The sequence below is a fragment of the Coturnix japonica genome, chromosome 3 (genome assembly GCF_001577835.2).
Source record: "Coturnix japonica isolate 7356 chromosome 3, Coturnix japonica 2.1, whole genome shotgun sequence".
NCBI lineage: Eukaryota > Metazoa > Chordata > Aves > Galliformes > Phasianidae > Coturnix > Coturnix japonica.
Window position 1 is genome coordinate 64,402,486 of NC_029518.1, and position 26,309 is coordinate 64,428,794.

A 26,309-nucleotide genomic window follows, 5' to 3' on the forward strand; every position below is an offset into this window, starting at 1 on the left:
TGCAAACCAAATAGGTGCCTGTGGCCAAAATAGTTTACAGCATCTTGATTGATACAGAGGCTGTATTCATTGGCTTAATATACACTTAAAATACACTTAATAAATCTTTTTTGTTTTTGTTTGTTTGTTTTTGTTTTGTTTTTGCTTTTGTTTCCAAATAAGGACCTATTAGAGCTAGTAAAATGTTATTTATTTGAATAATTACCTTGAAACATGTTTTTGATGAACCCATGGTGGTTTCTGCTACTACTACAAGGATCTTTCATTCTCTATGTATGGGTATTAAGAGAACTGTGAGATTAAATTTGATTTTGCCGTGTGCAGAACTGTCATTACTATTTCTGCGCTCTGTTTTTGGTAGCTGGTCTGCTAGAGATTCTTCCCTATCTTCATTTATTTATTTACATTGGGAAAAAAATAAAACATCGACAGTTTGGAAAGTTACCTGTGTAAGCTGGCCTGGAAATTTGGAAGTTCTAAAATATTGAAAACTGCTGACAAAATACTGAAAACATAGCAGTGGATGACAAACACTTAGGGTCTAGAATTTAGAATACCAGGAGATTTGCAAAAGCCTTTCTAGTCTCTTTGTAATAATGCTTGAAAAGCAGTTAGCTCTGGAATCAAAGGCAGTTGCATCAGTGATGAAAAGTACTGCACATTTTATGTCTGCAAGGGTAGTTCTGACTTCAATAAGCATGCATTTTGTAATAAAACAATGAATTTCAGTGCAAAGTCTTTGATTCTAGGGACCACTTTTTTGAAGTATTGTGCTACATTTATTTATCAACGACAGCAATCAGAAATCTGAGCAGAGTTTGAGACCTTCACGTTCATATAGCCATGTTTTCATTTAAACTGTAGTATTACTAAATAATTGAAAGAAGTCCTAGTTGGTTTGCAGTTGAAGAGTCCAAATAAAAACCTATTGGAGCTAATGGGAAAGACTGTTGGCTTTGGTGTAAGCCCTAAGGACACAGCTTAGTACAGCACCAGCGTTTCATAGAAAAACACAGGACAATGTTTTGCAGATGTGGATTTTCAGCAAGCTTCTGGAACTCAGATCAGAAAGAAAATGTGACTCTGTCATGGTGTTCTATAAGTTAAAAACACTCATATAAGCTTACCAGTATTATAACTCTCTTTACATTCAGAAATGGTTTTCTGGACTCTTGATTCAATAGTTTTGAGCATAGTAGAAGAATGTTTTTACTGCAGTGTAGCATTGAAAACATCTCTGGTTTCTTGCTCCAGGGCAAACAACTTTGAAACACTTTGTACTAGTTATTCTCAAGTACACTGTTAGATTTTGTATCTGTTAAGTATTTCTTGAAATAATCACTGAGATCTCTTGTCTAAGGAGTATATCCAAGACAGTGATTATAAGAGACTTCAATCCTTTCACAGTACCATACTGGTCTGAAGAATTCATTGATCCATAGTGACAAGGCAGAGGTTATTTGAACTACTGAGTTAGTATCATAATTTGTATGTGTGAACTCTGTGAAACACTTTACTGTGAATCTTCTACTGCTCTCTGTCCCTTACAGTTATGATTTACCTGTTACAAGTTTATGTTTATCGTATTCTATGATTCTATGAATCGTTTTCCAGTTGTATTGATCCTAGAGACTTATCTGTTGTGGGTGAGTTTTAAACATCTATCATGCTCATAATCATGCACAGCAACAGCACAAATGCCAAGTTATGTATCTGCCTTTTTGCAGGAAAAAGGTAATTAAGTTTGTTCATTGTATTTCTCCTTTTTTATGTTCTCAGAGTGTTTTTTGGTTTTTGTTTTTTTATTTTATTTTTTAGCAAAATCAAGCAATTCTAATTATTTACTCACTTGAAAATCATAACCCTATTTAATAATACCTTTTTTTCCTACATAGTACAGTTTCTTTAAATTTCAGATTTGCACTTGTGGAAAAAATAAATATTAAGTGAAAACAAACAGGGACATTTATGGTACTAAATGAGTAAGGAAATGAGTGGAACGTTGCCAACAAAACCTACAAACTGCTAATAAGCCTTTGAAAGGAATGAGAACACAGAGAATTCAGCTGGAGCATACTGGAAGTGAACACGCTGTCTAAGAGGCTATCAACATACAAATTCATATATGCAATATAAAGTTTCATGTACTTTTTATCATGACACAGAACTAGTACTATTAAATACTTGAAAAATAACTTTAGAAGAAAAAAAAACAGGAGTTTGCTTTTACATATGTAAGAATTTTAGCTATCAAGAGGGCTTAGTTTTTGGGGAGAGTTGTGACAGGAATATGTCAATGTTTGTTACAAGTAGTCTAGAAATACTATGTTTGAATTTTTGTTGAAAGGTTTGTGGCATTGAGGAAGAAAGCAAACTTGAAATATCTAAGAATTATTTTTCTAAAGGTGGAGTAACGTTTCTAGAAATAATTTGAGGTGAACCATATTGCTAGTAAGTGGGGGAAAAGCTATTTGACATTCAGCGTTAGCTCATTTTCGATCGGTTTTTAATTCTGAGAGTTGAGAGCCATCTTGTGGCCGCACTTGTTAATGCGTATCTATAGTCCTGATTTTATGGTAGCTGAAGGACTTCTCTTTGTTTGGATATAGAACATTTTGAAGAATGAAAATTAAAAAATAAATGTACTAATATTCATTCTTCTTTGCTTTGAGATATTTATTCCATGAGTAACAAAACACATTGTCTCTGTGGGTCTGACGAACATAAATGCATTCTACTTCCTGCATCAATCTTAAGAATTATATTTTGCATATTTGTTAGTAAATAATTATTTTGATTACTGGAATAATAGTTCATAGTAAACTAAACAGTCCAATATTTAATAGAATCATAGAATCACTCAGGTTGGAAAAGACCTTAAAGATCATTGAGTCCAACCATGACCTAACCATACTACCCTAACTAACAACCCTCTGCTAAATCATGCCCCTGAGAATTTGTGTTAGTGGAAACCTTTTCTTCTCTGACTGAATTTTAATACTTGCTCCATCATTCACAAAAGTCATTAATTTTACTCTCAAACTAAAAATATAATCAGTAATCTCATAAATTTGCACAGGTAAGAAAAATCACTTAAAGACAGGTTGTGTTTTTGATTATTAGGGAAAAAATTGAGATTTATAAGGAATTTAATCCCACCATTTGGGATTAAGAAATGACAGTTTGGGAACATTACAGTTATACTGTGTTCTGATCAACTTCATCACATTACAGGAAACTGTTTATTGTCATACTTTTAAGTAGCACTGTGACCTGTATGGTTATGACAGAGTCTGTGAATCAATTGCTTGGTTTTGTCTTAGTGGAGAAATAATGGTGGGAATGTTACATTTTATGGGGAAGTACGTGATTACTTTTGGTGATTCTGATGAGTAGGAAGTGAATTTCTGATAAATAATGCCACCAGATAAGATGCTGCTGTCAACAATAGAAACAATGGAAACTTTCCTTATTTTCACTGTAACATTCCTTGGTTCTGTTGTTTTCAGACATTTAAAGCAATGGAATGATTTGATTAATTTTCATGCGTTGGGCCATTTTTCAATTGTTTTTTCAGTTTCTTAGTGATAGTATGTACTCAGTATCAGAATAATGAAAAGAGCAGAGCATGCAAATTCAAGTAGGTTCTGAATTACTCAGAACAGTGAGTGATAATTAGAAGCTATTGTTGATAGGTCTCACCTGTAAGTGTTGCATCGACACCTGTGTCAGTTACAGTAGAAATTTGTTGCAACAGAAGATTCTTTGTGGGTCTATTTTGTCTAAGCCTGTCATGGATAATTTTTGGTCATTAATCTAAATCTGAGTGGTTTCCATGGTGACATATCATGCAAGGTTTAGGAGTCCACACGTTATGTCTACATATGCATGTTGTGGCTGAGCTCCTGTTGCTGGTGTTCAGCACATTCTGGGCAGCCAGGGGGATGACTGAGCTCAGCCTGAGGCAGACATAGAGCAGGCAGGGAGCAGGAATCCTGCGCCAAGCCTCTGCTGCCAGACCACTGTGGGGATTGCTGGGACTCCTACTTCAGCTGTACAGATCTGCATGAAGGCATCTAAGTGTTGGTGTCATTATATCCAACTGAGCTCTGCCATAACAAGCTGCTGGCAAGGAAGTGTATCTCAAATGATCAGGCACTGTCTTTGATTTCTAGAGACATTTATCCACATCAGACAACATTTGCTGGCCATTTTATCTTCAGCTTTAGTGGTGTACAGATTAAACAAATATGATGGAACTATATAGTTATCTCGAGTGATGTCTTCTGAAGTAGAGTAGGGAATCTTTTCTAGGTTGCTCTCAAGATTAAAAGGCAATGCCAAAAACTGTAAGTAATCAATCTGTTTCTATAAATCTGATTAGAAAGGCTGTATGCTGCTATCACAGATGACAGGTGCAATAGGTTTTTCTGCAGTGAATGGTCACTCGGAATAGGGGAGATAACACCAATGCATAAGCATAGCCTCTGGGTTTCTATTCTGTGTAAAATTTCTGTATCAAGATAATCAGCCATTTCATGCTTGGAGCTCAAAATTACCTTGAATCCTCACATACAAATTAACTAAAATAAATACTGTTGAATAGCTTCAGAGGTTTAGATTTTAAATGTGTAAGCCGATATCTAAAGGTGCTTAATGATATAATGGTACACTTGCTTTATGATATATTTAACATATTATTTATTTATATTATTATTTTCTATTTTTACATTAATTTTATAATTCATATGATATTTCATGCTGGCTTTCAAAGTGTATGAGAAAAACAAACAAAATTGTAAAAGCTTTAGAAATGCTTGATATGCTTACCTAATTAAAAACCCGTAGTTTTGCACAAGTCAGAGATTTACCATTCCTTTTAATCTGATTTTTGTTCTTAAGTCAGTAATAACATCTTGAAACCACCAAAAACTGGTATCCTGATAATAACTGTATGGTACATACTTGTAACAAGATTCCACAAATGTGATGACTGTCTTAACACTGAGCCATGGTATTCATTCACTTCTTTGGTTTCAGAGGAAGTTTCTCTTCCACCATGTTGCAAGGCTATTACTATGTTTTGGAAGTGATTGTAGTAAATTTGTTAGAGAGTTATTTTACGTAGATGGGACTAGTGCTCACGCTTAATGTAAGGGAAGAAAATCCTCTTTATATATACTTTTATTTCAACTTAAGTTATTTCTACCATCAGAACAGTATAGAGATTTTCAGTTCAGGAATGTTATTACTCACTTCAAGCAGTAAAATATACAGATAAATTAATTTTAAGGGAATTGTTTAGTGTTTGCTTTTTCCTAGGGTCTGAACCCCCCAGCAAATGCAGCATCAAGGATACAAATTCAAATTTTAGGTAAATAGCCTTGCAAAGCCTTTTGACTTTGGACTGCTCTTGAAGAAGGGAGGGCTGTGAAATGAAGCATGTGAAGGATATAATGATTAGAACAAAGATGGCGATTGTACAGGAAACTTAATATAATTAAAAGAGTAAAGAAAATGAAACCTACAGTATAGATCTTAACTCTCTTGAACTGTCATTAGCACTAATGCATGCACATTAGGTAAACAGAGAAATGAATCCAGGATGGAGAGGGACTGTCAAAGCATCACAGCGACTCTCCTGTCACTTGTGTGCTGCTGTGCACTGCACTGAGAAAGTAGCAGTCTCCTTTCTCCCTTTCTGCTAGGTAATTAATTCTCCATGGTATGCTTGGTATAAATGAGACATTTTCTTAAATGTGCAGTCTGTGTGCTGTGTGGGCAAAACATTTAAACTTAGCTTACTGAAGAAACTGTGTAGACTGCTTTAAAGTAATGGTGTATGAATTACAGAATCTTAACAGTAGTTTTGACAGATCTAATCCAATTTACAAACCCTAGACAAAGGAGATGGATGAATTAACATTGACACAATACTTTTTTCACAGTGAGTGCAAATGTATTATGAAAACCGTCTGCACAAGAAAATACATGAAAAAATTGAGCAATGTGTGATTTTTACATACTTGAAGAGTGGTAGTGGTAGAATAATATTTCAAAGTCAAAATTAATTATACTTAATTGCATCATCTCTATGATTTTTAAACATAACAATTATCTTGTAGGCTTCATGAAGTATGAAATATAAAGCTGATAATTGATATACAATAGTCAAAATGTAAAGGCTGGATCTGGAGGAACATTTTGTTGTTTGGTTTCCATCTCTTTGTTTTGCTGAATTAGGGGAGAGGAATACAATAAATATTAAAACCTATTTCTTCCAGTGGACAGAGTTTAAAACCACAATGGATCTTATTTAATTTAGCAGACGTCTGTGGAAATATGCCTTCATTTGGCATTGAATCTGGCTATGAAGTCAAGCTCTTTGAACTGCCCCTTTCTTAAAGCAGCTGGTTTCACCCAGTAAAAAGCCTGATAGTTGCGTCTCTTTAACTAACAATCAATCTCTAAATCCCCAGGTCTGCTGGCCAAAAGAGCATAGTTATATAAACCTTTTTGTTACATCACTTATTAGGTGCTACTTTTGTGCCCTATCAAGTCTGTAAAAGATTTGTGTTACCTTTGAAACTGACTTTGAACAATATTTAATAGTCCACAGGCTTCACAGTTAAACTCTGACACTGCAGAAATTCTGAGGGCAGCTTGCTGGTAATTTAGAGTAAAACTAACAAAAAAGACAATATACTTGCCAAAGGTGTGATGATAAGCTGACTGAGGCATTGATAATAAATACTTAGTCTCATGGAGACTTCTAACATACAGTTTTTTTTCTCCTGAGAGTTGAGTAGGAAAAAATATGAACCAGAAAGGTGAAGATAATTCTGAGAGAGATGAAGATACGGAGATGTGATGGGATGTGCATTTGAGTTGAGTCAAATGGACATAAGGAATAAAAAACTCATGATGAAGCAGGTTTCGCTCATCCCAGAATGTACAGATCTACTAGTTTCTTAAGGGATTTTTTTCCATGTTAGTACTTTATCAGATAAATTATCACTCATAAATAGACAGAAGAGACCACATGAACATCTCAGTATGGAAATGTATAAATATCTAAACATTTTTATTTTCTTTCAAAATTTCTCAAAAATGATTTTCTTTGTAAGATTTCATATTTGGTGACAGTGAACATTTCAAGTCCTTAAACTTTTCTTACATAGCAAGGACAAAGAAGGAATGGAACTTGTGGTTCTGATACTTGTTTAATAGACTGTTATAAAACAAAAATGTGTGTTAAGTTTTTATGGGATGCTAACTATGTTATGAATTTTCTTGCATTTTTCTTATCAACTGGGATTCATCTATCAGAAAAAAAAATATTATCATGCTGCAGGTGTGCTGATGTGCTAATTTGGTTATCTTTATTCTTCTAAAAGTTGAGATCATATAGTTAAGTCACTTAGTGAAAGGAGGGTACGGTTTGACATTTTTAGTTTAAGAACTTGTACTACTTTTATTTCATTGATTTGCATTTTCTCTATCCACTCCTGCATGGCATAATGTTTAGTTCTTCCTCTAGAAGCTGGAAGAGTGAGGAAAAAGGAAAAAAAAGCAACAGCCATGATGCAAAATCAAAAGGCATTTAATGCCTGTAGTATTTTTCTGAAAGGAAACAGTTATTGTCCTGTTTTAAGATAAAATTTTAGCTTTTCACAATCTTCCATACTCGTTCTAGAGTAAAACTGCTTGAAAACCCTATAGATTATTAATTCATATTGCACTTTTACAATTACCTACAAACTCGTTAGAGAAATTCCATTCTTCTCGATAGTCTCACTAGTCTTCAATATGTCACTTTCCACAGGAGTGATATTGTGGCAGGACTTTTCTAGGTTAATTAGGAAATGAGAAATACACTTGATGTTCACAGATGCATTTGTTTTTTCTTGTAGGGGTAATAATGTCTCTGTATAGTTTTTGGTGATGATTTGCACTAAAAACAATGATGAGAAGTCATAAGTAAGCTGCAGCTGTACTGGAAAGACCTTGAGAACACTTTCTGCTTTAGCTGTCTCAGAGTAAAAATACATCCAATATTTTCATGGCTTGGCAGAGTGAAGTTTTGAGTGTTAGAGAGAAGCAAAGCAGGTTTTCTCAGATATAACAAATACTTTTACAGAAACCATGCAATATCAGCTTTCAATTGAAGCGGAAATATTGAAATCTCTGCACAGTTAAGCACAGAAACAAAAGATTTAACTAGGTCTCCAGAGGATGTCAGTGTATGAACTGAAACTGGTACAAATTTATCCTATCTGTTGCCATACTGCACTCGCATGTCATCACACTCTCACTGTATCAATTTCTTTTCATTGCTCTATATCTTCCCTTCTGTTTAGTTTACTAAAAGGAAACTGAGAATGCCTTCTGCTTTCAGCAAATCAGACCAAGACTGATGACTCCATGTTCTCCAAGTGGTTAACAAATATGACAGCAGGACTTCTTATCTGAAGGGCAGAGTGTTGGTACTTTGCAGAATTTTCCAGGTTTTGTGTATATACTCCCAGAGAGAGAACAGTCTGATTCTGACTTGACGAGAAAGAAAATAAAGATTTTCTTGATTTTGCATGCATTTGAAATCCATGTCATAAAATTAAATCAATTTTAACTGATGTGCACTAAATGCTTTTACTAAACTGAAATATTTAACCCCACTTTTTTAACGAGTTTTGAGATTATTTAGATATAGTTTTCTGCTCACTGTAGAGTCCAGACTTTTACTGAAGCAGTGCAAAAATGCCTCTACTTTATCTGTATTGTGTTTTCTTTAAACAATTGAAATTTGCTTATGATTTTATAAAGTATGAAAATTATAATTAGCAACTCAAATGTGTTGTTATATTCTTCCTGTGTTTTCACTCATCTGTGGCCCTTAAACTGGGTCACTGTGAATAACATTTCCTTTGTGAACCCAGTGCAGATTGCTACTTCTGTTTATATAGAATAATTATTTTTCATTCTAGATTCTTAAATCTTTTTATGAGTATCATTAATTTATACAGTTGTAAGGCACCTCTGTCTGGTTTTAACTGAATTACTAGGTTGCATTGGTCCACATTGCAAAATTCTATTTCAAGTTGTTAGTGTTTTATCTATACAACTGGCTTGGGTTTTTTTTGTTTGTGAGGTGTTTTTTTTTCCCTCTTATATCAGGGAGGTATTAAGAGAGGCAAATCTGAGCCAGCAGTGCACCCTAGCAGTCCAAAAGGCCAACCATACCCTGGGCTCCCGAGTGCAGTGTAATGGCCCTGAGCTGTTGGTGTTCAAGAAGAGCTGGGACAACGCTCATCAGCCATACAGTTTAAATATTGTCTGATGCTGTGTGGAGACAGGAATAGGAATCAGTGATCCTTGTGGGTACGTTCCAGCTCAGGATACTGTATCATTACATGATGCACACAAGGAAGATGAAGTTCAGAAGAAAACCAGTTATAATACAGTAATACAGAAAATAGCTCCTGGATTGTGTTCCTGATGATTTCACTTGAAGAACTGTTATCTTTACATTGACAGAATATGCCGTGGAGGAATGTGTTTAAGCAAAGCAGTCACGCTACTCTCTTATTTCTCCTTCAGAGGTATTTTTAGAGCACTTTACAGAACTTACTGAGATGATTTCAGTAAATTGATCAGAGCGGTAACTCATAGGTTTAAACAATTCTAACTTTAATGCAGTGAACTTAAATCTCCAGGGGGAGACAATTAAATTATTGACACTTCCAGGAGAAATCCAAGCTGATTCACATTTGTTTGCTAGAATTATCTTCTTCAAATACTATCTTGCTGGGTACCCACTAATTATAACTCAGTAAAAGAGTAAGTGTTAGACAGAGATATTACATTGGGATAACTGTACAAAGTTAATAGCTAGATGCATTAAAAGACAGGAGATTTAGAGAATGAGTGTGCATACTTATTAAGTAGAACAGTATATTGGCCATCCTACATCCATCCAGAAATGATCAGTTAGGTCATGTAAGTCCTCTTTGTTGAGTAAAGCTCTCCGCAGTCCTTGGGTTCTTCACAGGAACCAGGCCCTTTATGATCAGTCAGTGATAACAATGCTGTTGTTCCCAGGAATGAGCAAGGAAAGTAATGTGAGGGTTTATTAATACAGAAGCACTATCTCAATCCAACACGTTAAACTGTTGTGTATATTTTTAAGGTGAGCTTCATGACAATTTTTTTATATGTAACTTAGGTTTCTACAGCAAGATTAAACTACACCTTTATTTCTGTTAATACAAAATAGCCAGAGAACAAATGTCCTGTCATGTGTAAAATAAACAAAAAAAAACAACTCTCTAGTTTCCTAATGTCTAAGCCTGCAAACCTTCAGGCATTTAATGCCATTTCTCTCAGTCCTCATATATACAGATGTCCTGTTAAATGCTTTTGTATTTATGGAGCAGGAGTAGGCCCAAAGATGGGCCTACTTGTTTTTTCATTCTGCATTTCTCAGACTGTATTCACTTCCTTAGTGGATCTTACTTTAATCTAATAAATTTTGAAAAGCATTTAGTATTCTTTAAATGAGTCAGGTAAAGCAGATTCAGCAGTATATCTTATTTGAATGAAGTAAAGAAGGCTTTTGTCTTCTTACAGCTTTAAGAAATGTAGAAGGTCAATGAAAGAGTTACAGATTCTGATCTCTTTAGGAAAGTTACAAATTCACTGTTTTGGAAATAACTGAACATTCATAACACAGTAGTAGCATTAATAGAAACAACCATTCAGTACCTTATTTTGTTTGTTTTAGGTGTTTGTGACACCTCTGTTGAGTGCCAGCACTCAGCAGATAAGGCTGACAAGGCTCATAATTTGCAGAGCATTAGGACAGTGCAAGGAACAAAGGATGGGAATGAAATGCTCAGCATTGCCCAAACCAGTGAACAAATATGATGGTACATTCTGAGCAAAATGCAAGTGCTGCCCTGTTGTGAACTGTGCAGAGTGAAAATTATGATGATTGAGTCTTACAATCAGATGAGTGAGGTTTTGCCGCAGCAGGGTGATCATGAGAATAGCCTGTGCAATTTCTGTTGCAAGAAGGAAATTCATGATTGTCAAAAAGTGTTATTAGGCAATCTTTGTCCAAGAAAATAGCATAGCATAGCAATCAGATCAGCAAAAATAATAACTTTTGTTTCACCTATTAAGAAGTAAATTATTGGCAGCTGTTTCTTGTAATCAAACTTTATTACCTTTTTTTAGTGGTGTTTTTCTTAGTTAAAATAAGGGGGGAAAGCTATAAACCTATTGAAAGTTTAATTTTGATGGTTCATTTAGGATAGATATATAGTTCAGATAAAAAGCATGTGGTGCATTGTCTTGTAGGAATGATCACACCTTTGGGATACCAGGTGCAAGTAAGAGTGTGAAGGAAGCTATCTTTTTTGTTGTTGGTTTAAGTCTTTGGTGAAATGCCCTAAGGTTTGTTTAAACATTTGAGGTTTGTTGCCTACATATGCCTAATTTTTCATAAAAATTAAGTACATTTTTTATGCCTAATTATGACATTTTTAATGTCTTAATCAAGATGAGCATGACATTTAAAACTTTTAAAGGGGAAATACAGGTGGCAGCAAGCCAAACTAGGAATTTATTTACTACATGGTGTATTAGATGCATGTGCACATGTAAGCAGAGGTCATAAATCTGCAGTCCTCTTGAGTGATATGGGTGAGGAAGGAAAATCAATTCTAATCAGACGACCAGTGCCCGGAGGTCATAACAACTTCTCCGTACACCTGAGGCACTTTGTTACACTTCATATAAATTTTAAGCAAAACGCTTTAGTCTGTAATAAAGCAAGATGAGGGATACTCTAGCATTTTGTAGTTTCACTTCTGTTATATATGTAGGGCATTCTAAAAATAGTGTCTCCTATTTTTTTCCATGGAAACAACAACAGATACAAAGAGCACAGTAACACTGTTTGGTAGAATTCTCAGCTACACAATACTGTTTTTCAACACAGTCAACACCATCAGCCATTCATTTGCACCAGGAATGAACAAAGGCCTGCATGCTGTGCTTATGAAAATCTGCATGACTGTCCAGAATGTGGCTTCTCTTTCACTGCTGAAATATACCACCCACTGATTCACTGTGCTCACATCCACTGGTCTCCATAAACATTAAGTGAACATCAATGAATGCCAGTGGGTGTGATTTTCTTTCACATGAAGGAATTCAGTGGCACACCTTTGCTTCACACATACTTCTGTGTCAGACAACATTTTGTCAGACTGCCTCCGTTGTGCAGCAACAAAACATGAAGGAATATTGGCAAGAAGGTTCGTCCTTTTCAGTCATATTACCAACATTTGCCTCTGGAATCATGGGACAACATAGTAAAATATTAAGCATTACTTCTGAAACAGTCTTCATTGTAATCACTTGTTTCATTGTCTTAGTGTGTTCTCTCACACAAAATGTTCCCTTTTCCTTTTTTTCTGTGTTCACAAGTTCCTTTCTCAGAACTACTGGTATATACTAATGGTTCATATAATTGTAAGAGAAGGCCTGGGGGGACCTTAGTAGCCTTCCAGTACCCGAAGGGAACCTATGGGAAAGCTGGGGAGTGACAAGAGACAGGATGAGGGGAAATTTTTTATTAACTGAAAGAAGGTAGATTTAGACTAGATGTCAGGAAGTAATTCTTTACTGTGATGGTGGTGAGACACTGGAACAGGTTGCCCAGTGAGGCTGTGGATGCCCCCTCCCTGGAACCATTTAAGGCCAGGCTGGATGGGGCTGGAGGGAAGTTTTCTGTCCTGCAGTAGGGGGTTTGGAACAAGATGACCTTAAAGATCCTTTCCAAACCAAACCATTCTATGATTCTATAAACAAAAGTTTCCTCCCTTGTATAGCAAAATATTTTATTCTTCTAGTTTCCTATTTCTAACTTGGCCCATTTTTCCATGAGAGTTAGACAACATAAGCATTAAGGTTACAAACAGAAGTATGTAATTTTTTAAATTGTGCAAGCTGAAGAGCAGGTTTTTCAGCTGCGGGTAATTTATAGGGTGTAATTTTTGATATTGAATAATTGTGCTTTTTGTAAAATGACTACCTTCAGATCTGCAAAATAGATGTGCGAGACCTAAAAAAAGTAAAATTTCTGACAGTTGTTCTATCACATACAAATATGTGCTTTTTTAAAAGATACAAGTTAATTATGTTGCTTAATGCTTACAGCAAGTTCAGAATGTAGTCAAGATGAATCCAAATTGCTGTGTCTCAATTGTTCATTGCTTTGCAACTGAAGTGAGTTTTCTGCATGCCCGTCATCTATGGGATTTGTTGTTGATTTATTATACATGCAATCTTTGGTGCGTTTGTGTACATTATAATGTATTTGTTTCCATCCTCTGTCTCATAAAGAAAATCTGTCATGAACTTTTTTTTTAATTCATTTTTTAAGCATTGTAGCATTAATTAAAATTGCCAATAATTAATGTGTCGTTAAAAGCTCTGTTTGATTTCCTCTAAGTGAATAGGAAATAATCATACCTATAATAGAAAAGACTGGATATCCAGAAGTTGAGAATTGTGAAGCTAGGAAAAGTGTTTTTCCTACAGTATTTTTCTTTCCATGTTGTCCTTTATAATTGCATTCACATCTTCTTATTTATTTCTGTGTTTGCAGAGACTTATTGTTCACATTTGGCAGTATGCCAGTAATATAAACTGTATTTTTCTTTACCCTGTTCGTATCTCTTAAGTCAACTCGAGTGGCTGTGTGTCAGGTACAAATAAATATGAAGAGTGAAGAAAAAAAAAAAAATCATAATTTGGTCTAGAATTAATTCACTGTAATCTGCAAGGCTAAAAATAGGATGATAGAAAAAGAGAGAAAAAAAAATAGATTTATCCTGTGGCCTGTAGAAAAATAATGATTCTTTGTTGGCAGTGATAATAAAGAAATATATTTGGGGGAAAGATCAGCATCATCATTACAGGAACCCTTCTGATGTTGTACATAGCAGTGATCAGGTTTGGAAGAAAGTGGTTTGAGAAAGAGATGGGATGAAAATAAAAGTTGTTTGTGACAAATCAATACACTGAAATATGAAGATCTGAGGAATCAGTAACCAGGGTCCAGGGTACAAAGAGGCTGAATAGAGTGTGCTCTGTGGCCTTGTATTTTAACTTATAAAAGCTTACCTGAAGGTCATTTATTCTAGTTTACACCTGGGCTATTCTTCCTTTGCTCCTGTCATCCTAGTTGTAATAAAAGAGCTGTATCTTTTATGATACTTAAATGTTGGCCTAAAGCCATGTTTTGAGAAGAAAGAGCTTTGTTCCCAAATGCCTACAATGTCATAAGCTTTGGTGATGCTAAGTGTTGGGTTTCTTTATTCTTTCCTTGTTCCTTCTGGAAGGCATGCTCCAAAGTAATTCGAGTTTTAGATTTTAGTGTATGAAAGGGAAAAATACTAGTTTTTCTCAACTCTGAGTCCCTCTTCAGTTCAGGAGCATAATGGTCAAGCCGGCACTCAGCAGTAAGGAAGACATTCTTACATGCATTCTATGCAAAGGGAGGCTGGAAGATTTTTCCAAACTGATATTACAGCCTCGCATACATGGGAGTGGTAAAAATGAGGGGTAGGTGAACAGTTTGGTTGTCAGCTTCTTAATCCACACTGTGCCAAGATGCAATGGCAGGAGATGGAGATGTTATCCCTTCATGCATGCAGCCTGCTACTTAAGCCTGTTCTATCTGCTTGCATAGACTGAAGGAATTATAAGGAAAAGAGATACGTGAATTGTCCATTTCAGTGTCCATAATGGTTATCAGTAGATTTGGATCTTTGTTTACATTAAACTGTAATTGTAATAATTGTAAATGTAATAAAATTACATTTTAAAAATAGTATTCCTTTGAACAATGAAGTGTATTCTTTGGAAAACATGAAAATGATTCAAATTCATTTATAGCAAATTGTGACGTATTGGTGCTAACAAAATGATCAATGTTAATATAAATGGTTCCTTTCATATGACTCAGAATAATATTGAGTGGTTTATTTTCCTGTATTTTTTTAAATACAGTGCTTCTTGTACTGCAATTGAAAGTGAATTTAATATTTATGCTTTTCTATTTTAGGTACAGAGATCCAGAAATAAGCAGTTGCGTGAGCTGTTTCCAGATGGATTTAGTATTCATCATGCAGGAATGCTGCGGCAAGACAGAAGTTTGGTCGAGAACCTCTTTTCTAATGGACATATCAAAGTCCTAGTCTGTACAGCTACACTTGCCTGGGGTGTCAATCTTCCTGCTCATGCTGTTGTTATTAAGGTAAAGGCTTATATTACTCTGCACATGGTTCTCTGTCTTACAGGAAAGATAGCAAGATCTTTATTGTGGGTTAGGGAGCTGGAGGGGAAATGTCTGATGGACTTGAAATGTTATTTATATCTCATTAAACTGATTCTTACTAGTTGGAGTCTAGTTTGTATAGTAAAGATTTAAATATATCAAAGATTATGAAAGGATTAGTTAAAGTACACTTCTGAAATCATGCTGTATTTGCCTAATTTCAGTATTCAGCTCATCAGGATTATGTTCATGTGTATTTATGTTAATTTTTATTAACTTTTCCTCAATCAGGGAACACAAATATATGCTGCAAAAAGAGGCTCCTTTGTTGACCTTGGAATTTTAGATGTCATGCAGATATTTGGTCGAGCTGGACGGCCTCAGTTTGACAAATTCGGAGAAGGCATCATTATTACAACTCATGATAAACTCAGTCATTACCTGACTCTTCTTACTCAGCAGAATCCAATTGAAAGCCAGTTTCTTGAAAGTCTTGCTGACAACCTAAATGCAGAGGTAATTTTTCAATTATTTTGAAAAACTAACAAACCTAGAAGGAATAAAACTATTTGAAGCAAAAATGAAAAATGTTATTTTCACAAATAAAATAGCTAAAATTGAATCTTTATTACTGCAACTATGTATTTTACAGAGGACTGAACTGTTATATGTGAAAATGTTGGGGGTCTTATACAAAAGTTAGTAGATACTAGAAGTAGTGTGGAAGACCACAATAATAAGGCAGAGCCATGGAAACACATAGCAAACTAAAATCCTCAAGAAATGAAAACATGTTATTATATAAATAAACCTACTTCAGTTGATTGACCACAATATAGGAAGAATAAAATACTTAGCTTCAACTGTTGTTTTTGGTGTCAGATTTACAGTGGCAACCAGTGGTAACTGGTTTATTGTAAACTGCAAGTTCTCAGTTTGCTTCAAGTTCAAAGAAAATACATTTGATTATTTAAAGTGCCATGGTTATAATGAGAGTACTGACTTCCAATATATTAAGACTATTCAAAAACTATCTAATGTAATAACCAGTTAAGAATCTGTGTATACAGACATATGGTTCTTTACAAGAAACCCTCAGAAATTTAAACATTCTTAAGGTAGAGGCATTCAGCTAAAGTGCAATGTTAAACCTTTTTTTTTTTTTCTTTTCCCAAGAGTGCAAGTGATTTTACATTCATTAAGTGTTTTTGGAGAGAAAGAAAGGGTTAAACAGTCATAGAATCACAGAATATTTTGGTTTGGGACCCTGAGGATCATCTAGTTCCAACCTGCCTGCCGTGACAAGGGCACCTTCCTTGACCAAGTTGGGCAACTAGACCAAGTTGCCCAAAGACTCATCTAAATGTGCCTTGAACAGTGCCAGAAATGAAGCACCCACAACTTCATTAGTCTGAGCTGAGATCTCAGAAAAGCAGAGCGGCATAGGAGAATCACCTTCCTCAGCCTGCTGTCCACGCTTACAGGTTACAATTGGCTTTCTGGTCTTCAAGCACACATTGCTAACAGTCCAAGGAAAAAAGGCTCTGTGTGGTTAGAATAGAAATGATAAAACATGAAAAACTGTCCAAAAAGAAAAACAATTTGTTGTAACAATTTTAGATAAGACTGGCAACAATAAAAGCAATCTTATTCATGAAGCTTTATTCAGATTTTTATCTAAAAAAAAAAAAAAAAAAAGTGTTTGTCCAAGTAAGTATATATTTTTGCTAAGTTGTTTCTTTTCAAATACATAAACTTGACTGGAATTCTAAATGTAGAGGAAAGCTCTATTGAAATCTAGTGACTTTTAACAGTAATAGTCTATCCAAATAGTAGTCTGAAAAATAATGCTCATACAAAGCACAGAAATACTTTGATTACATCAAAGGTGCATCTTTGAGAAGTTAATTCTCCCACCTTGTCAAAATAATAGAACTGAAGAAGAAAACGTTAGTTTTGTAGTGTGTATCCATCTAAACTTATGCAATCAAAGATACGTAAGTAGTATATTATATATATATTATTATATTATATATATATATATATATATTATATATATTATATATATATATATATAGTATATTATATTATATATTATATATATATTATATTATATATAAGTAGTATATTATGTACAGTGTAATGAAAAGTATTTAAACTAGAAATTCTACCATAGATTTGGGGATTTAGAGAAAAGTGCAGAAAACTGTTTATCCTAGTGCAGATGGAAAATTATGAGTTTTAGCAATAACAAGCAATTATTCTGTATGGAGTGTAAGTAAACGAATATATAAAAGTGATGACGAATAAAATGCTATGGTTAGATGCCAGAATAAAATGGTGTAGGCAATATTTTTTGTAATTCACCTAGCCAAAATAGTAAAGAATAGAGAACTATTTTCTGTATTTCGTTAAAGGCCAACTGTTTCTTTTTTACTTTTCAAACTTTAGAGTAATTGTAATTTTATCTGAAAATAACAGTCTACTCATTGCTTTAAAGTGGTGTAGGAGATGTGGCTTCAAAACAGCTAAAGCAGGTTAAGGTGCAGTGAGAAGTTTGTTAATCACTGCAGTAATTTTTTAATAAGAATACAAATGCCAAAAGCTAAAAGTCATTGGGGAACAAGGGCATGAAACTGCCATTGATTTGTTATCTAACCGATGTTATGATATTCAGGAAAAAATTAGTGCCTGCCAGATTACAGGAAATCAATGCTTGGAGCAGTTACAAGAAATTTTCTTGTCAGGTTTCGGGTTTGTTTTGGAAAATAAATAAATTTCTTTATATTTGTTATCAGCTTAAACTTCTATACGTTCTGATTTGATACTAGCCAGTGGAATATTCTGAGAAGTATACAAGAGTTTTTGAAATCATGATGTAGCTGGAGATGACTGTTCTGAAGTCTGCAGTGTTCTGAAATAGAAAATACATTTAAAACATAATCCATCATACTGATCAGTAGGTAGTCTTAGGAAGAACATTCAATTTTTGTCATCTTCTATAAACACTATCCTTCTGTCAGTAACAATAGCACTGTATGAAGACTAACTGTATGTTGTTGCCTGATTTTTCACAGAATTGTAGACAGTAAGCTGATGCCCACTGGTATTTTACCCATAACAAAGATTTCTATGAGCAACAGAAAATGTGCACTGTTATGTAACAACATGATATGGTTTAGGAAGAGAGTCTGCTTTTGCTAGAAATCATTCAGGGAATTCAAATGCCCATGCTGTGGTTGTAAAGAGATACCAAAGGAAGGCCAGAAGCGCATCTAAACTCTTGGAATTCTTAATTTATTATAAGCAAATCAATAGGTGAAAGAAAAACAAATCAAATGAATGCAACAGTTGGAAATATAGGAAGACTCCATGCTCCCAAAAGCAAATGTGGTTGGTCATTTGCCAGGAGTGGGCAGAGGCTATGAATGAGGCAATGATTCATGTATTTGATGTAATGCAGTAAGTAATCCTAGCTGCACAATCACAAAGTGCAATCCAGAGCCTTGAATTTTGTATCTAGGCTTATGTTGTGCAGGAAAGAAGGCTTGGATCATGAGGGGGTAAAATGGGAGTATTTTTAATTTGGATTTCATAATGAATAATATAGAAGCAGGAAATTTTCAAAGTGATAGATGAAGGAATAGATCCGCTTCTGTGGAAGGAATACACAGGCATACCTGCATTCTTCAGATCAGAACCAAGGAAAATAGGACATGACATAATGGAGTTTTATGAAGTAAGAATGTTATGACAAAATACTATACTTTTCCTGGAACAAGAACCAGGAAATACTTATTGGGTTGAGTCAGTAACAGGTTCAGAAAATGCAAAAGGTTGCCAGCTGCGGAGTTAGATTGTGGAACTGCTCACTGCAGGAAGTTGTGTCTAAAGGTAGTATAGCTCAAAGTCTCTATGAAAACAGCATAAAAATCTGTTTAGAGCTGTTAAATGCAAGGGTATTATCTGTAGCTGAAAATCTCAAGTTGCATTTTAAGAATTCAGAGAAAATTTATATGGTGCTTGCTTCTCTTTAGCTAACAGCAGATGCTTTCAGACAGTCTCAAAACATCATGTTGACTTTGAGTGCCCAGCATATCTGCTTCTAGAAAAGCTAGGTAGTGAAAAAGCTGAAATACACCCAACTTTAATGAGTTGATACCAAAGATCAAAGACTTGACCATATCTATCCACAAGAATACTATCCTGTTGACTTGCTTTGAGTTTTTTGATTGTCTTTTTTTGTTTGTTTGTTTGCTAGAGATGAGCAGAAGAGGAGTAAGGAACCAGTGATTCTCAGTGTAGGCATGGAGATACTCCCTTTTCTGCTGACACTGTGCTTACTAGGCATAGTGGAAAGAAAAACACAAAATAAATTAACTGGTTAGTATTCTTCACTGAGAGGAGAGACCCCTGGGTCAGTTGACCAGCTGGCAAACAGAAAATACCTACAGCTGTATTTTTTTGGAATTACAGGAAGAAAGATAAGATGCAGGGGGATGTGGTTTAATTAGGCCATAAACTTTAACTTATCTGGGAACTATCATCAATAGCTCATACAATGCAGGTCACCATTCCTTCCCTAATTGTTTCCACCTGATAGAACCTTCCCTGTCAGCCACAGCTGGACCCCAGCTTGTTTCTGGGGCTCCTTCCTTCCCTAGGAGCTAGAAACAGGAGAAAATTTGCAGCACTGGACAGTAGAAATGGTTTCCCAGGGAGATGTGCTTTTCCACACAGTTCCCTGCATTTTTGTTGCTAAGCAAGGAAGATAAATAAGATGGTGCTTTGGTTAGGGTGGATCAAATCTAAGCTAGTTTTTGCCTTTCTCAGTGTAAAGCCTTCCATCTTGGTGGAGTATGAGCTACAGCAGGTATCAGAAGAGACTGAATTCCTTCAAAGCCTTTCCAAAATCCACATCCTTTCCAAATCATTGAGGAGCTAGGTGACTACATTGCTCATGTGAGCACAGTGTGTAGGCTAGGGGGAGCTGAAGTTTTGTACCCTGGTCCTGGGAACTGACCTGACCTGTATGAGACCAGCAACCTCATCAGTGACTGCTGTTGCAGTCAAAGTTTTGCGATAACTGATGCAATCAAACAACATGCTGAAACAAGCTGACCAGAGAGTTTGTGGAGTCTCCTTCTCTGGGGATGTATGCCTGGATGTTTTCCTGTGTAACCAATTGTAGGGAACCTCCTTTAGCAGGGGGGGGGTTGGTCTATGTGATCTCCAGGGATGCCTTCAATCGCTATGATTCTGTGATCCTTTATATTACCTTTATAACTACCGTATGGTTAACTGAACATTAGAAAATTGAGGGTTTTTTTCTCCAATAAAGAATCACATTATCTGTTGGTTTTATGAATCCTAAGTATCTTTAAACCTAGCAGAGGTCTCCTAATTTTGTAAATCATTTGTTTTGAAATTACTCTTAGACGTTTGCATTAATGAGTTTACTCCCACGTCCCCCATAGTTTGAAAACACGTGCTTTTGTTGAGTCATCTGTGAGAGCTTTACTCGAACACTAGATGGCAGCAAATAATTAGATGTAGCTTATTTATTTATTTTCCTCTGTATGGTATTCAGTGAACGTTCATTGAAACTGGGGAAAGAGTATAGTGTTATGTTTCAGTGCGGTAGCTGAAACCCAACTGCGTCTTATAATCCAATGTGTTTTTTTCTTATTTTTTTCTTTTAACTGTGAAAATACTTCATTTGCCAGTAATAAAATGAGTTATTCAGAAATAAAAATAAAAATAAAAATGTTTGTTTGTTTAATTTTGAATTGTTGGACTTCACTTTCTTCTAGAAGGATAAATTTATCTTTTTATGATTGTGAAAATGACAGTTTGAGGGGAAAATGTTATTACTAAACAATGTTGTTAAACTATTTCAAGTTGTGCTCTGAAATAGCTTTGAATGATGGAAACAGATGCTGAAATTAACCTTAGTTAAAAAAAGAGTAATAATGTACAAGCTTCATTAAATCCCTGTAGTAGTCTGTGGGAAGCTGAATGTTTAAAAATGTTTCTATCTACACATTTCTATTACTATTCTAGCTATATACTTCGTAAAACAACAGCCCTTTTTATGCTGTTGAATAGGGAAACACTTCAGAAACAGGCTTGGATTGCTTCTTGATATTATCCATTGAAATCAACAGTGTTTTAAGTTATTTCAGCTTTTAACTGAGGGCAAAACCATCTTGCATTACTATTTTTCAATAGATATGAATAACTATGTTATTTCAAGAAGAATATCTAGGGTATTTAATAATATTTGAATCTGAACATGTACAGTATTTTTATAGTGAACAGTATAAAATAACTTTTATAGGGTTTTATAGTTTTTCCAAATCAAGTGGAATGCTTACATGAAATCCAACCATCCACAAAGCAAAAATAACATTAGCCACTAATAATGACGGATCACAGAATTTCAGTACGAGGAATTTTTGCTTGCCTTAACAAACTAGTCACAACCAAAAAATATTTGTTTCTGAGGCATACAGGAAATATTAAAGTCTCCTACTTAAGTCAAATAAAATGAAACAAAAAACGAATTTGTTCTTCTGAGTGTAACTAAGAGAAAATATTGCTGAAGTTGCTATGTAACAATGTGTATAGCATAAGTAGTTTGAAAAACCATAAGTAGATCGAAAAGAACTGCTGAATTACCAGAAGTTATTGGGAAAAACAAAACAAAAAACTTTTCACATACTGATTTATCCTTCAAAAAAAAAAAAAAGAAAGAAAGAAATGTGAGTATATTTATGTGCATTTTTTTACATTTTATTATGCTTTGGTACAACAAAAAATGTAGCAAGTGGCTGTGTGTTTAACTTATAGTTACAAGAGGAGAAAACTGTTTTTAAGAACTATATATATGAGTCAGGATATGGGGACATGACAAAGAAAATCCTTAAGACTGTCAGTATTGTTTAGTTTAAGACCAGAACGTGCATTTATATTGATATGAAAACCAAATCTTTCAGTTGTAGGATTTCTTTTAAGGACAGTCTTTAAATTACCGTGAGGACATTTACTCAAGAATTTTGGTACTTTTTGAATAAGCTATCTCAGTATTATATTTGATTTGTTGATACTTTAAGCAGTACAAAGAATGATATGGATGACTACCTAATAATATCATGTCGTAAAACATACTGTGTTCTTAAATACAGATGTGTAAATGATTCAAGATATAGTACTGTGTTTATTTTAAAATAATTTAAGTTGGAAATGTACTAACATGTTCCTTAGTGCTAATGCACTGAATTCAGTATGTTTTCGGCCAAATATTTACATTCAGCTGTAATATATACATTTAATTTTCTCTCTTTTCCTCTTTCCAGATTGCTCTTGGAACAGTAACTAATGTGGAAGAAGCAGTAAAGTGGATAAGTTACACTTATCTTTATGTACGGATGAGAGCAAATCCATTAGTATATGGCATCAGTCACAAAGCTTATCAGGTATAAAACGCATTTTAAAAAAATCTGTAACCTGTTCTGGGTCTGTAATCCTTCCCTGATGTGAGGATAAATATTTGCTATTTCTACTTACCTGACATCAGCAATTCTTTTAAAGTGTTTAGGAAAAGAAAGATAATTTTTGCAGCACACTACTTTTAACTCTAAATTAAGAGGTCCCTTCTGTTCATGCAGAGATGTATTTGAACTGCTCAAGTTATGCTTCAAAGGGCAACATTCATTTTTATGAGGTAGTTGATGAAATTTGGCCTACTGTCAGTGTTTCAGTGTTGTAGGCTAGATATAAAAGATAAAGTATTCTTGAGTCTCTGTCTTTTTTTCCTCCTCTAAGATTCTGTTCTAGCATATGTCATCCCATGACATCTTTATATTATAAAATCACACTTTGATTGTCTTTTTCCCTTGTGATTTAATTGTTGTAAGATTTTTATTCATTTATTTATTATTTAGTACCATTCCATGTATTGATATAAATCAAAGCATGCTTTGTATGTTTTTTCAAGTTCAATTCATTCTCTGAAATTTTTAAGGTGTTTCATAGTTTACTGATTATCTAAATATAGTTACTCTTTTCTGTATAGCTGGTTAAAAGCATTTAATGTTATCATAGTTTTGACATAGATAATTGAGTATAGTGCTGGTGCAACTGATGCAAATATGTTGTAAATGTGCTTTCTTTCATGTGCTCTGAATATGTTTTGTAACTTCATCGTTTGTCATGATATTGTGAACATATCACTGTCATAGTAACATGCATAGATGTGTATGCTAGGAGATATTTGTCAGATAGCTTTTCTGTCTGATGGTAAAAGTTACACTGTTTTCTACACACAAAAAAAAGCTCCAACAGTACCTTGCCCTGTGTCAATATATCTATCCAAAATCACAAAGTAATATCTAAATGAAAAGTAAGAATTGTTGTCCTATTCCTATAAATCCTGCCTGTTGTTTTTTTTTTAAAGACATATTTTTGATTGAGTCATAAAATGATTTTAGTTTAAAAAAATTTAAAAAAAAATTTTTTAAAGTTACAATAATTATGGAACTTCATTAAAAAATAATCTTAATAATATTTATGTTTTTAGAAACATTTTTATAAACTTAAAAAATAATCAACAGGAGTTTATTCCCCCTCCTCTTACTTTTGCATTTTTATTCAGCTGCTGAGAAAGTGGAGACTGCCAGCACTTGTCTTTTTCTGCCACTTTTCCTCTCTGCCCTTCTGATTTGATGTGCTGGTAATAGGTATTCCTATTTGTGTTAAAGCAGCAACAAATTACATCAGTTTGAAGTGTTATCTGTTCATGTGGGAGCAAACCCAAGGCCAGTGTTTTCTACAAAAACACCTTTAAATTTAAAAGCTATTTATGTGTTGGAGGCAAAGAGTCTACAGATGATATAGTGCCAGATGTGGGCATAACCATAGATTTGCCCACTTAGGCCATTCTGCTCCTTCTGTTTCAGTTACAGGTATCCAGTTTACTAACCTGTATGTTATTGTTTCTTAGTAATCTTACATTGTGCCAATTTCTGCCTTTGTTTTGGTTGACAGCCAGTGGTACCCATTCAGAATCCGTATATCCGCATAATCATCACGGGTTATACTCTTCCCAGCTGTTTAGTAGAGCTACGTAAATGCAAATCACTTCTTTCCCTTTGCTTCGGGAGCCAACTATCCAACACATCCAGTGCTTACTTCAGAACACAAAAGGTCCAGCCTGTCCCCAGAAATGAGTGTTTTGTACTGCTTAGAGAGAGAAGGAGGCAAGAGTACATCTGCTGTGCAGTGATGTGATCCATGTCCTGCATGTTCTGTCCAGCATATTACCATTCCCCACCTTGCCAGTTTCTGGACCATCCAGTATAGACTCCTCCAGTTCCACTAGTTTGATTAGCAACTTTTCACATTTTCTGCCAGGAGTGCCAATTATGGCTTTTATTGAGGTGGGAAAATGGCCAAAATTTATGATGAGAAACAAAGTGGGAGCAAAGAGTTTAGCCAATATGAGTGTCATGTTAGTGAAGACTGTGATGTGAATTATGGACATTTGGCCTTTCATCTAGGGTTCCAAACAGAAGGTGAGGTCTGTTTTGTCTTCTTTTTTCTTTCTTTGGTTCTACTGTTTGTTGTTCCTGCAGTTAAGGGGAGTTTTTGTCCCTGTAAGCATTGCATTTGAGTTTTAAGTATGTGCAGTTGTTTAAGAAGTTATATGAGCATGTCTACAACACTTCTCTCTGCTAGAGAAAACACTATGAATAGTAATATAATTTATCATGCATTCTTGACTTTGCATACATATGCTCCAGACCACTTGGTTTCTTTCAGTGGACACACTGGGGCTTGTTTTAAAAGTGTGGCTTAGAGCTCTTCTTGGCTGGAGCTTTTTACTCTGTGGGATTTCTAATCATGCAGGTTCAGCAAGAAGGGTGCTACCCAAGGATTCTCTACTGGAAAATTGTGTAACAACCTTTTCAAGCTAGCGACCTTCCTTTAAAGATAAAACTTTAGTATTTATTTTTTTAAAAATACAAAAAGTTTGTCTACTGTTGTCTACTGTTACAGCTTTAGGGCCATTTGTATGTAAGGCAAAAGATTGGCAGGTAATTTGGGCTGCCAAAGGAACAGGGAAGTGTTTGGAATATTTTTTTTTCTTCTGTAGCTTTATGAAATGTTCAACATCTGGCATCCCAGTTGCTTTTTTTTTTTTTTTTTTTTTGACCACCTCTGTTCTGAAATCTGACCTTGATGCATGACTTACTATTGAGAAAAGCACTCTAGACCTTTGTCATCTTAGCTTTTGACTTGAAACTAAGGCAAGCCATAACTAAGCAGAAACAGCTTCAGAACAAATGGCAAAGACAGGGAATATTAGCAACTAGTCTTGCAGCTGCTTTGTGGAGATGGCTATATTTGTTCACAGTTTCACCAGCCACCAGATGATCCACTTCAGCACATAAGTGAAACTGAATACTGGTCCAGGGGAAAACAGAACAAGCCAAAGCATAGCAGTTTTCCAAACTGTCCTCTTAGCAGTCATGGTCATATATCTCTGGTGCAGATTTACCAAGAGGACTGATATGACTCAGTATGACTCTGAAGAACTGTACAAGCTCAGAAACAAGTATTGCCTGTGTACTAGAACAGAGTTTTAGTCTTTTCAGATTGGTGACATGTAATGGCTTATGTAATTAGAGCTGTATCTCAGGTGTGCATGTAGCAGATGGTTAACATTACTGTGAATCCATTTTCACCCGTTCCTGTGGGTCTCGCTGTCCCTGGTGCATGATGTGAAAACTTACAATTATACGTCAGACCAATTCAGATGGAAGCTTCTATATACTAAGGAGTCAGTGTGCATTGTTACTTATACAAAATGATCCAGTTCCTGAACTTCGATATAAATAGAAATGGTGTTAAGGACAGCATGCTTCTTGTGGGCTCTGACGTGAATGGTTATGCAATG

General features: G+C 34.9%; 1 protein-coding gene across 2 annotated transcripts in view; it reads left to right on the forward strand.

Moving 5' to 3' along the window:
- The window catches only part of ASCC3 (activating signal cointegrator 1 complex subunit 3), a 247,601-nt gene that overhangs the window by 135,527 nt on the left and 85,765 nt on the right, over nt 1–26,309 (forward strand). For both annotated transcript variants that reach the window (XM_015858848.1, XM_015858850.1), the window contains exons 15-17: nt 15,137–15,328; nt 15,641–15,865; nt 22,708–22,827. In XM_015858848.1, coding sequence (XP_015714334.1) covers nt 15,137–15,328; nt 15,641–15,865; nt 22,708–22,827 — 537 coding nt within the window. The remainder of the gene's footprint in view (nt 1–15,136; nt 15,329–15,640; nt 15,866–22,707; nt 22,828–26,309) is intronic.